At 32.3% G+C, this 14,284-nt stretch overlaps 1 protein-coding gene across 1 annotated transcript; it reads right to left on the bottom strand.

Moving 5' to 3' along the window:
- Positions 1-674: 674 nt before the first annotated feature.
- Positions 675-6,374, bottom strand: LOC141678207 (high mobility group B protein 14). The gene is made up of 6 exons (XM_074484475.1): positions 6,241-6,374; positions 5,967-6,134; positions 3,543-3,600; positions 3,380-3,424; positions 1,088-1,168; positions 675-997 (listed from the first exon to the last, which is right to left on the bottom strand). The coding sequence occupies exons 1-6, from the start codon at positions 6,291-6,293 to the stop codon at positions 944-946; spliced, it is 459 nt and encodes a 152-aa protein (XP_074340576.1). The 5' UTR covers positions 6,294-6,374; the 3' UTR covers positions 675-943.
- Positions 6,375-14,284: the final 7,910 nt, after the last annotated feature.

The raw sequence follows: 14,284 nt of genomic DNA, 5'->3' as shown, positions 1-14,284 counted from the left end.
GTATAATATTTCTTTCAACAACGATGAAGATCCGTTCTCTCCATACATTTTCTTATTTTGTGTGCAAGGTCTCTTGCATGCTCTGAGTGTTCAGCTTCTGAAAAATATTTTACAGCAAACAAACGGAATTTAAGTAGTAAAATTGCATTATCTCATTATTATTTGACAGGGTCATTTCATTTTGTTTTTTTTTTATTTTTGCCAAGTTCATTTTGTTTCTTGATTAATTTTATATAAATTTGATGGACACAGTCAAGGTTGAGATAAATTATGGGGCGAGTTCAAAACAAAGGAAGGCATATACTACTACAAGGAGAAGGTAAAGTCGATAATATCTACAATGTTGAGGTTAATGACCTCTGTTTTGAACATTTCTCAGCTTATCCGGAAGATGTTGGTTATGACAATAGTCTTAAATTATGTTAAATACTATAATTATCGGTGCTCTGAAAAATTATGTTTATAGTTACTAAGAATTTCCAAGTGATATGTCTGTTATATGCAGGAAGACCTGGTCTTTTGTTAATGGCCAAGGGATCTGTGATCTGTGTTTCCCATCTTCGTGTGAAATGTAAACTTTTAATCAATGGGAATGCCAGTATTAATTTTATTTATTCCTACACAACATTGTAAATTAGCTGTTATGTACGTAAATTGCGGTTGAGGCCTGTAAATAAATCAGGAAAATGGAATCTCTTGTAGAAACCAGAAGTTGTATTAAAAATAACTCCAATTGCAATTGGCATCACCAATTCACAATGTGAACAGAAAAACAAACATAACTGATTAAATTTCCTAAGCAGTAACGAATGGACACATATTACAGACATGGAGTTCCAACGGTCATCACATTCAACGTGTACCATGCATTCATATACAGCCTACTACCAAAGTTCCTAACTGTTTTGTCTTGTAGCATATACAATTAACATAAGTTGCACAATCATTCGTCATACTCCGAGTCCGAGTCCTTGGGCTTTGTATCTTCCCCGCTTTCCTACAGGAGTTAAAGGGAATATAATTAACAAAAGAATACATACAGATTAAAGTGGGCAAGGAAATAGAGGGAAAATTCACTAGAGAATACCTTTCGCTTTATATAGTCTACCATTGCCCTATCAAACTCTGCCCGTTTCTCCGTAGCTATATCATAGTACTGGACTTTTTCCTGTTCCAGGAGATTCAAATCATAGCCATACGACAGAACTTTTATTACACAGTACAAATCATCCAAAACATATACAGCTACATGAATTTTATATTCTTGGCAAAATGAAACATTAGGTTTCAAATTAAATTAATCTTTGAGTATCCGTTCCGGAGACTCAACACTTGGACATAGGTATGAACTGGCTATCTGTAAACCAAGTTTTAAGACTAGGAGTCTAGGACACATATCATGTACAGATAAGCCTGTACAAGTTATCACGAATAACATGGACCCACTGTTAGAGCGCGAATATGATAAACCTCTTATAGTGACTAATATAGAATACAAATTATGCAGCAACTTAAGCAGTATTAAACCTATACGCTTGGTTTTGTACTAATCAACTAAATATGATAAACCTCTTATAGTGACTGCTATAGAATACAAATTATGCAACAACTTAAGCAGTATAAAACCTATACGCTTGGATTTGTACTAATCAATTAAAAACCATTTTAAAAGGGTCAGGTTGATTAACCAATTATTAAGGAAAAAATTGACAGAGAGTAGTCATCAACTGGATTTCTTTTATAAATCGTACTCCTGCTAATTACAAAATAACACATATTTATAACTAATAGAGTAATAATAAACCTAAAGCTAAATATGCCGCATTACTAAGTAATAATGAATGATTCGAATGAATAATAAAATATTAAATAGGTGACTAAGCATCTACTAATATTGTATTAGTTATCAGCAACCATATTCAGTAAAATTAACTTCCTAATAAAACAAACAGTACAGAAGTTATTGATCGATTGAGAGTAGTGTGAGTCTACTTGGTCCTAACTATAAAGTTTAAGGCACTACACTGAACTTTTACCATATATATATAAGAAATATTAGTAACATATATCGGCTTAAACATCCCCTAAACTATCTGCATAAGTGTCCAGTCAATTATTTACATAATGTGTCCACTTAACCATCCGTTCAAGCATCCTCCTAAAAGCATGGCCTAAGTTTAATGTTTTCCATAGTCCATAACCTTTACAAAATTTTCCATTAAATTGCTTCTGTTGACTAAGGCTGACTAGATTCTGTGAATCACCTCCCATGTACATGATTAATAGATCATATTAAGAATCTCTTGGAGAAAATAAATGACAGAACATGGATAATGAACATTTATACCTTCAGTCACAAAAAATATCAGCCCTAACATCGGTACTGTAAATGCTATTATAGACTAATAGGTTAGTGTAGAGTTATCTAGGCACCGTGTCATCATTCAATGAAAACCATGGAGCCGTGGACTTTAAGTCTAAGAAAAAATAGAGGCATTTTCTTTTACAACAGACATCAAACTTGGTCAAAACCCACCTGCCACGTCTTTGACTGGCTAATTATATGTAATACATTCAACATCAATATATTTTTTCAGCCACTACCAGGAGAGTCTTCTAATTCTTTGGTAAATTTTTCCACATTAATATTAAATGGATACAAAATAATTTCAAACGAATCAAGAGAAGTAGCCCAACCTTACCAGAAAGCCAGTTTCTTAAAATGTGATATTACTTAATCTAGTCCAACTTTTGTCATATAAAAAAGGCTCCTTAAAGACCTAATGAACACTCACCAAGCCAATCAGTATTCCTAACTGTTGGGAACCTCTGCCTTCTGGGAAGTAGGCGGGATCAATATTGATTTTGTAGAAATAACAAGACCAAACATGCCCCTTAAAAACTGAGAACAAGGAAAAAAGCTGGATACTGAAAGAAGTTTCCATTTCAGACTTAGGAAGAAATGCAAAGTTCCTACCTTACTCTTAGATATAAAACCTATGTATCTGAAAGGACCATATCATTTGTCAGCCAGATATTTAGGTCATCAGATATTGGGTTTACAATACCCAAAGTATACCTCCCTCAAAATAAAGACAGAATTGACCACATGATCCACAATATCAGCACAGCTGGTATTTTCCAATCAGCAGAATGTATAAAACTACAAACTTTCAGTTAAATTTAGGTTTTGAGGACTTGTCAAGAGCACCAATATGACTAGTTGTACTAATCATGCCTTTAATACATGGCATAACAATCGACTTTTGTTGAGTTAAAATATATAATAATTGAACAAATTCATACTGTCCAAATGAACAACAAGATTGACCAAATATCTGTCATATTGTACGTAGTCCTTGAGTTTAATTACACAAACCTCGTAAGACATTGTTTTCCACTTCTCTCCGCAAGCCTTGCCAACCTGCACGGCAGAAGTATTTTAAATCTTCACAGAAAGTGGGGGAAAGGAACAACTTACGCAGAAGATAAAATGTCAGACAAAAATGAACATGAAGTACTGAAGTGCCTATAGAGCATACATCACGCATTGACTTGACTTCAGGATTTTCTTCTTGGAAGCCCTTACGAAAATCCTCCCTTAAAAAATTACATATAGTAGTTAGATAAAGAGACAATCACGGTACGATAGCGCTTCAAAACAAAATGTAGAAAAATTACAAACACTGAAATCACACTTCAATCTCGAGATTACACAAAATAAGTTAGCAATAGCATACACAATTTATAAAGAATTATTATGAAAATAGATATTTAAACAATACATCAATGCTCCATATAAGATAGACCATGTAACTTCTATATATTAAGTATTCGCGAAGTATTAGGATCTTATGAATACACAAGGAGGCATCATATTATATGTTTAACAACCAATAGGATGTGAAGAGCCCGGTAAAGTGTAAATAGTGTGTGAAATTGCACATCTCCAATAGTGTGTTAAATATATGATCCAATTGGGGTCTTGCTCTAACACTTTAAGGTTTTAGATAAACTGGTTACTCAACATGGTATCAGAGCTTAGGCTGGTGGGAGGAGTAAGGTTTGATTCCCAGCCACCCCCAACATTCAATGGGCGCCGGTGTTCCACTCTTCGACCCATAAATGGGCTTTCGAGTGAGGAGGAGTGTTAAATATATGATCCAATTGGGGTATTTCTCTAACACCTTAAGGTTGGTTTAGATGAGTTGGTTACTCAACAACATGCCTAAAGGTGGATACATCAACGTTGTTAATCTTTTACTCAGTAGGCAAAATACTATAGCATAAAAAGGGTTCAGAAATACACAATTCACCTTATTACATTGTTTTTTCAACCACTTCTAAGTTTCATCAAGACGTTTACAAGGCCAACTAGGGCTGTGAGCCACAGGACACAATAATGCCATAGGAAACTAAACCTCCCAAAAAATTCAAGAGTTGGTCCAATTGTGTAAAAATCACTTCTTACGTCTTTATTACCATCATCAAGCCAGCTTAGTCAGGTCATTATACATGTATTAATATATTAAACTCCACCGAGTAACATCTGCCTTTAAATTTCACTTTACAATATTGAAAGCTTTATCCTGAAAATAATCTCAAGACTATAATATATTGGGAGAACTGTTTCACCTAAAAACAGCCATTTTCTGAGGAAAAAAAAAGTAATTGCCATCATAAATATGTATCCTTTTCATATGTGTAACATTACAGTATTCTTCAAAAACTTTAAAAACAACACAATGTAGAACAACCATTACATTCATATGTCTATTAAGTCAAAGAATATGATGATTTACAGCATATAATCATGGCCTGGCAACTTAATTGCCCGTCAATAATGGTCTAACCTAGTGTACAAGGCTCATAGTTCAGCAGGGTCTTGCTTGCTCAAAATCGAGCAGATTAATAAACAGTCTGCAACCAATTTAATATGGCATAAACAAAGACTTTCCCCAAAGGGCATCTCAATATATCCCTGTCGAGACTAGATTAATAGTAAATTGCTGCCACCACAACTACTGCTATGAAGAGAGGGAAAGTTGTTTTGACAATCAAATTCACATGCTCTTTCGATATGTGTTTAATGTTAAATAAACATGATATTTAAACTAGTTGTCCTTGGCTGTAACCCTTCAGTGCTATATCTACCTAAGACGACATCATATATAACACCTTGTCAAACATATCCATCTCCAATACACTATGTTTTGGTCTTCTCTTCACTTCTCTCAAATTGCACATCTGAAGTATATACCTCGGTCATTAGATGAATTTTTACAACTCGAGTCTTAACTATGCTCATCAAGATGGCCATGGAAGTCCATAAGGTTGAAAATGAGTAGTACGTGAATTTGGTTTCTCTACAAGCACAAAATAGTCAATTACATTTATAGTAAAGCAATATAAGTCATGTCTTTATTAAAATGTCCCACGACAATTCAGAGGATTGAAACGATGAACTGGATTTTTGAAGCAATAAAACTAGAAGAGAACGATAAGCGGAGGCTCGTAACATGCATAATTCATATTATGTAAAAGAATCATGTTCAATAGCAATGCAGTTTTTTTAATAATACTTCTCTTACAACGCCTACCATTTATACAATAAACTGGAACCCTAAAGATAATTCCTTTAAAGCAAGAGATTCTTAGGTTATCCTGTAACGTCACCCGAACTGATTAGTGAGCAGAAACTGGCCCAGAGACTCAAATTATTCAACCTAGAACAACAATTCACACAATTTGAATAGCAACAAAATAATATGCTACTCAAGTTTAAAAAGTTAAAAACTTTATCATACAAAAACACAAATTCATCCAATTCAACTAGCAAATTCAAAGGGGGCCATTTGCCAATCAAAAAACATTCACCTAAAGTTTATCAAAGAGATCAAACTCAAACAATTATGCACACACGGTGGGGGAGAGAGAGAGAGAGAGAGAGAGAGATGGAGAGATACAAGTAGTAGAAAAAAGCAGTGGGAGGTTTCTTGGGCTTGTCAGAATCAATTTTAGCAGCCTTTTTCTTGACACCACTTTTAGGCTTCTTCCCTGATTTGGGTTCTTCTATTACATCATCTTCAAACTGTTTCTGCTTCTGGGGTGGCCTCACTCTCAATACCATTTTCCTACACCAACAAAAATGTCAAGAAAAAGCTTACATTTTTTCAAGAAAAAACAAAAAATGGGGTGCAAAAAGAAAAATTAAGTATAAATATAGGAAAAATATTGCACCTTGAGGATTCTGTGGAAGAAGGAGCTGGAGAATTTTTAGCTTTTTTCACCATGACTCTAAAGAGACCTACTCAGTGTTGAGCAGAAGTGGAAGAAGAATACATACAATTAGATATAGATATTATAACGTTCTTTTACAACGTGTGCCCTATTGGTCACTAACTCCAATAAAATAGGTTTATTTTAGAAAAAATGACAAAAATAGCCGATTTTAGAAAAAAATTAACAAAAATAGTCATTCTGAAAAAAGTGGCCAATTTTGGCCGATTGAATACTCCACTGTCAGTTGGGTATCCCAATTTGTATAAGATACTCCACTAGTAGTTGGGTATTTCATATATGGGATACTCCACTGCTAGTTGGGTATCTTGTATAAAGTGGATACTCCACTGACAGTTGGGTATCCCATCGGCTAAAGTTGGCCAACTTTTCAGAAATTGGTTATTTTTGTCAATTTTGTATAAAAATAGGCTAAATTTGTCTTTCACCCTTTATTTTATTAGTGAAATTGATATGAATGTAAGGCATTAATATTTATTATTCAACCACCAATAAGAAGAGTCTATTTATATGGGTTAGTTATTATTTTGTGTCATTGGGCACATCATAGAAAATCCCATATTATAATATAAGTTTTGAGCAGATACGTGCAAAATTACGTATATTAAATATAAAAGAATTGTTTGCATTTTTTTATTAAACCATACTAATATATTATACTTTAATATCATGCAATATTATAAGGTAGAAATACTTCCTCAAAAAAGCTTACAAATACATATATACCATCACTTGCCAATAAGTTGTGCGATGCACAGACCGATTATAATATTGGTAATTTTATTATTTTATAAAAATAAATTATAAAAAATAATTATTATATATTATTGAGATTAATGAATTTAAAATATTTATGTATTATTTTGTATGTATTATATTATTGAAAAATTCAAAATTTTAGATAGTTAAAATCTTAAAAAGTCCCCCGATACATAGCCTATTTAAAAGTGGGAGTTTTGAATAAAGTGGTGTACGTGGATGATTTGGTATTTTTTTAATATTGTTTTTTTTATTTTTTTTTTGATTTATTAATTATTTTTGTTATATTATAATTTGAATTACTAAAATTAATTTTGGAAAAGTCTATTTTCATGTAAGAAAGAAGTTGAGTGCGATTAGAAATTAAGTTGAATAATAATTCATAGAATTTGTAATTATATTAGATACATGATTTAATTTTTTAATAAAAGTATTTTTGGTTAAATTTTGTTTTCAAAAGTGTAAACGTACTTTTCAGGAAAGGTGTTAATCAACCGACCAAGTGAAATCATGTTTTGCTTATGATATGGGCCAAAAATGAGCCTAGAAACATAACTAATGTTGCATTAATTAGACATGATATGATCTAATGACTAAGCTCAATTAATGATGCCTGAAACCCCTGATTATTTATTAATTTTGTAACTAATAAATAGGGTAAATTAACAACTCGTTAGAAGTATCTAATTAAGGATATAACACCATGAAAAGTAGCCTCCAAGGCACCTAAACCAACAAGAATCTCCTTACTACGTTTCAGGACTCCAATGTCCAATCAAAGACGGAGACTCTCCGTTCAGAAATACATATTGGTTTGATTCTCTAAATACACAAAGATACGTAAGTATTTTGTGAGGATAGTTTTAAGTCACCAAATACAAGCGCAGCCATTAAAGTCCTTGAGCTCAAGAACCCTAAAATTAAATACGCGTAATAAATATAACCTAATTTTTTATACATAACATTTGGCGGTGCCTGTGGGAAGAAGGCAACAACCATGACAAACATACGGAGCACTCAAGATCCACCGTATTCCACCCTCAACACTCAAGGGGACAAACTTTCAGGAATGGAGATCCATGCGTCCCAAACATCAACTTAAGGGACGAATCCCCCACCTAATGAAAGGCAAGGAGCGAAATCTCAATTGCAGATGGTGCATGCTCCCATTAACTCCCCGCGCACCTGGATTTCAGATGTCTATGGCTGTGATTCCAGCCACCACTAACCCGCTTTATAAGATGCCGATATATCCAAAAGTTAGGGGAAGCACAGGATCGATAATTAATCACACGTAGGGGAACCCATATTTACGAGGGTTGAGCCCCATTCATGAAAGAAATCGTAATTTTTCTGGCTCATGTACCGAGAACAGTGATTGTTCACCTGATGAAGAGATCACCTCATGAAGGAGGCCGCACAAAGATGAAGGTGACCGAGTAGATAACCCGTTGTCTAAAAGATATTTTTAGGCTCGAAGACATGAAGGGATGAATCCCCAAATCATAGAGGAGAGGATTTGTGCTCATGAAGCACACATCCAGTACTCCAACAAGATTTGGAGTCGTGAGGCGGTCAAGATCACTAGCCGCGACTCAAATTATCAGTTCCAATGAAGAACTAAATCTCTTAACCACCATTATTGGAAAGTAGTCCACACATAACTTTGTTTAAGGGTCGAACTCTCTAGGAATAAGAATTTAAAAGACGGGATCCCGTGAGTGGGACGTGAGTTCTCCCTTATAAGGAGGTGAATATATTTAAATTTGAGGCCTGCATATGAAAAGAGAGAACTCCAGATTATGTAAATGGAAGGAACGAACAACTGAAGAAGACAACACCATAAGTAAGAGGATATCCTAAGCCTCGATATGCCTCAAGGACTAAAAGATTTGAATGATGAAATATGAATATTGGTACGCGGAGCTAATGTTTAAAGAATAAAAAATGAGCAATAAACTCAATAGGTTTCAAGGATCTGTGGGCCTGAATCCCCAAGGGTCGATTCCCCGATAGTTGATTTAAAAGATAATTTATGGAGGAGGAAGATAGACCTTCCCGGGGTTGATCCCAATTATTTGATGCCAATGAGTGATCATCTCTCAAAGAAGTTCGAGATGTGTCCTATCAAGGCGTATAATGGAACCAGTGATCTGACCAACCACGTAAGGATGTTCTCAAATACATATTGTTATAACGGTGCACGATGCTCTCAAGTGCATGGCGTTTCCCCAAACTTCGGGGGCATAACACAGAGGTGGTACATTTGTCTATCCCCAAACTTGATTGGATCATTCAAAGATCTCAATCTACCTTTCACCAAACAACTCATCAGTGGGAGAGTGCACGAAAAAAGTTCAACGTCTCTCATGAATCTCGATAAAAGGGCGAAGGAATCCTCGGGGGAATATCTAAACCAATTTACAAAGGTGGCCTTTAAAATCCCAGATCTAGGTGATGAAGTAGCTATGATATCTATGTAGCAAGGAACTAAGAATGAGCTCTTCAAGATGTCATTGGTCAAGCGTGCACTTGAAAGCATGCTACAACTCCAAGAGAGAGCTGGAAAGTACATCAAGGCTGGGGAAAACATGAAAACTTTTGTGATGAGTACTAAGAACTTGGACAACAAGAAGAGAAAAACGTTGAGGAGTACGATGCCAAGGACAATTATCTTCGAACTGGCAAGAACTCCGACTCTACTTCCAATATGAATCAAGGACCAAGGATCACAAATTAGGCAAGGTTAAATGCTCCAAGGGTCCAAATCTTGTTAGAGATAGAGAAGGATAAGGACTTCAGATGGCCGAAGCCACTAAGTGGAGAACTCGAAAGGAGAGGTATGAGCCAATATTGTAGGTGTTGTGCAAAACATGCCTGTACATAACAAGACTAAATCATTTTGACAACCCTAAGGATAAGTTGTATGATATTCTAAATTTGTATTCTGTAATTATATTTCGTAAGTCTGTAAAAATGTTAAGCGGATTAGACTGGAGGATTTTTCTTTGAACATTCTTCATGTTAAGGAATAAACTTTGGAAGAAGATCAATTTCTGATCATGCCTTAAAGAGAAGTGTGGCAGCTTGGATTTGAATAATGTTGTTCTAGGAAAAATGTTCTAGATCAGGTATCAACAATTCATGGATTAAGAGATATCGAGAAGTCTGTCGAAAAGTCCAAAATGACATGTAAAGAAGTTCCAAGAGATATCGATAAGTCAATATGCATGTAGAGATCTCAGATATTGACAAGTCAAAAAGAACATGTAGAGAATTGGAGATATCAACAAGTCATTTTTTCATATAGAGATCTAGAGATATCGACAAACCAAATCTTCATGTAGAGAACTAGAGATATCGATAAGTCAAAAGTCTATGTAAAGAACTGGAGATATCGACAAGTCATTCTACATATAAAGAACCGGAGATCTCAACAAGTCAAAGACACATGTAGAGAACTCAAGATATCGATAAGTCATTATACTTATTGATTTGTGACGTCTCTACAGAATAAAAGAGATCTCGACAAACTATCACAAAATTCAGAATAAAGACAAATTCAATATTCAATATTATCAGTCAACAAATAATTCATTATTAAATTGGAAAGTTTACAAAAACAGCTTGAAGAATACAAGATCAAGGGCCTGTTAGTGTTTGTGCCCTAGAGACAACACTGTATTGTTTTAGTTTAAGACATTTAGATTATTAATATTTATATTCTATGGATTATTCCTTTTATAATTTATTAATTCTTAATTTACTACGATATAAATGATAGATTAATAAATGTCCTTGTAATATGATATGTAATTCTATATTTCTAAGTACGTGACTTAAAATTGAGATTATGAGAATAATATCAATATTCCTAAAGGACCCTAGTCTAGTATTATTATAGGGGACAATAATAATTAAGACTAGTATGTTTGTTGACTGATGATCACATCTCATTGATCATAGGTATGGTGTAATAACCCCAATTTTTTTGGAATTTTTGAAACACGGATGAATAGTAACTTTTGCTGATGATGCTGATTAAGGAAAATTATCAGACCACACTATATAGGAGTACTGTTATGGAAATTCTAAGATCGTATTAGTATTTCATAAAGTAAATAAGTGTATGTAAAGATCGTCAGAATCCAAATTCGAATATTTTGATTTTTCCCGAAAATCCACCGGATACAGAAAGAATTGAGTATAAGGTAACATGATTAAAAGGATTTAAATTCAAGGATTATAAGGGAGGATCATAAAAGGAATATAAAATATTGAGAAAGGTTTAGGGGAACCCAAGTAATAAGATCCCGGGTATGATCCCTCAAACGATAAACGAGAACGAAAGTTAAGCGAACCGTATAACAGATAAACGGTCATTAGCCAAGAAATTAGGGGTTAATCAAAGAGGTTAGTGGATGATGATGTCATCGCACTACAAGGAGAAGACATGTGGCAATGTGATGACATAAGAATGATGACCTAAGCATGACAAAAGGAAGTGTGTTGTTGGTTGATTCTTGGCCATGCAAAAGTTACCATGTTAAATCCAAAAAATTAGCCAAGCCATAAACAAAGAAACAAAACAAAAATCATCACACAAATACCTAGGCAACCAAGCAAGAAGCATTTCTTCTCCCCATTTTCATCTTTGCTCTCGGCTTTCAAGGAAAAAGCAAGGAAGAAAAATTCAAAGTCCAAGCTCCACTCAAGCATAAATTCCATGGTTTATTTTTATGGATTCTACATTTCATAACTTAGCTTTGGTATGATTTTAAGCTCTTGATTCAAATGGATTCATAGCTAATTAATTCATCAAAGATTAGGGTGAATAGTGTTTTCAAATAATAACTTTGTGTTTCTTGATTTCATTTGCAAGATCAAGGTTATATAAGGATAAATCAAGGTTCTTTGAGGCTCCCTAGTAACTTTCCACCCTCCAAGAAAGGTATAAATCTTCACACCCTTTAGTAATAAGTTTGAATGTTGAAGTTTTGAGATGGTTTGGATGGATGAGTAGTAATTTGAATGATAAGCATGATTTGAGCTTAATTGTTAAGTAGTGTTAGGAATATGTGTATTAGTTTGATGATAAGTTAAACAAAACATTTAAGTAGAAATCTAGTGTTAGTAGCCTCAATGGATAAGACCATTTTGGCTATTTGTTGAAGGAGTAGCTTTACTTAGAAATAAGTTTAGTATAGTAGCACATTTCATTCTCTGTATTTAAGTTGTAACTATCATAATAACCCGTACGAGGCACGAGTCATTTTCTAGATTTTTTTGTACATCATACAATTATATTAGTAAAATTTTTTAATCGTTTTCTTATTGATAAATATTGTATAACGTCTAAAACATATCAAATACAAGTTAGTATCTATTAATGTGTATGATTTCATGTAAAACATTAATAACGTTCATAACGTTTTTAAAGATATCTCATTAACTATAATACTTATTTTCTTATTTGTGTCGTGTAATTTGTATTTATTAAATAAATACAAATAGAGTAGTCACTGTACTGTATGTGTAAAAGAAAAAAATTATAGTTAATCCATCAAATATTGTCAATATGTTTATAAAAAGAAACTAAAAATTAACATGTATGTATATTATAGAGTCGAGTAAATTTTTGAGTTTTGGTCAAATAAACCTAGAGTAATGATTTATTTTATTACTAAAATCATTACTAATTTATAATTATCTTCCTTAATTTAAAAGGATCAGTAATGTATAATTAAAGTGGTCAAGAACTACAATCGTAATATTCAATAAAGTAGAATTTACAGTTCAATTAATATAAGTTTTTTTAAGAAAAATATTATTTATTTAATTCAACGTTTATGTTAATTTAATATCATTGCTAATTGCTAATGTCTCAATTCACTAACTAAAGTTGATCTCGGCCATGTATTTAGCTTTTAAATATCTCCATTATACAAAATTAATTTTATAAGATATCAGATTTTTGTCAATTCATAAATTAAAATTGACATAATCTATTTAGTTTTTAACACATTGATAAAAAACTTAAATTAAATTGATCATTCTTATTTTCAGAACATAAAAGACTTGTGTTATTTTCTTATAGTATATATATCAATAACTCTCAAATACAACATTAAAATTGAATTTTTTAATATTTGTTAAGATAAAGTCACATGTGTGTTTATGTATGTAAATTATTATTTATTATATTTCTGAGTAAATTATGTTGATCTCGTTTATTTATATTCTAGATATCTTGGTCATTTATATATCTAATTGTTATTCAGTAAATTACTCAAATAACATGTATTTATGATTATTCAAAAATTATAATTATATAATAAATAAATTACTATTATTTATATATCGTAGTCGTGGTAGCACTGAAAATAAAATAACATCTATTTTTACTCAACAGAGCATGAATCATGGATCTGATATAAAAATTAATTCATATATCGTCAAGACTAACTACTGATATTCACAAGTTTTCTTTCTTCAAGAATCTGAAGATAAATGTACTAATATCATCATTCAAATCATTTTAAAATTTCTTTCATTTATGATACTAATATTTCTTTTATAGTAACTTTATAATATTGTATATTTTTCCAAACTTAAATATATCAATTTGATGATTTTTTTTAAAATATTACATAGTTGAACTTGTTAATCCTTTCAAAATATCGACTAATATTAATTATTTTATTTAGATAGCATAACATGGATTAAATCAAATAGTACTATACATTATAGTTTTAACCTTTTTTCAAATAATTTAAAAAATCTGTACAATATTTTCCAACACTAAATATTTTTTTGTAAATTTATTATTGTTAATTATATATATATATATGAGAGTCCTTGTTTTTAGTTCATTACGAGAGTCCATATATGTTCTACAAGTAAAATAGTATAAAATTAGTAATTTTGATACATAATATCAATTGACTTGATCGTATAAAGAGCTCAAAAATATTAATTTTTATTAATATAAGATATTATAAAATTTATCCTCATTGGTAAGATATTCTCGTCGAGCTCGTAATTTAAATTTATTAGATCTAGACAGTGATGATGTATTTTTGGTCGGATCATGTATTCAAATTGCGAGTATTTTTCAAAATAGGTAAAATTCTAATTTTAAAGCTGCTAATTTTGATACATAAATCAATTGACTTGATTCTTAAAGATCCCAAAGATATTAATTTTATTGGTAAGATTTTCTCGT

The sequence above is a fragment of the Apium graveolens genome, chromosome 8 (assembly GCF_009905375.1).
Source record: "Apium graveolens cultivar Ventura chromosome 8, ASM990537v1, whole genome shotgun sequence".
Taxonomy (NCBI): domain Eukaryota; kingdom Viridiplantae; phylum Streptophyta; class Magnoliopsida; order Apiales; family Apiaceae; genus Apium; species Apium graveolens.
Note: the sequence above shows the minus strand (reverse complement) of the source record. Positions and strands in the feature narration are given on the sequence as shown.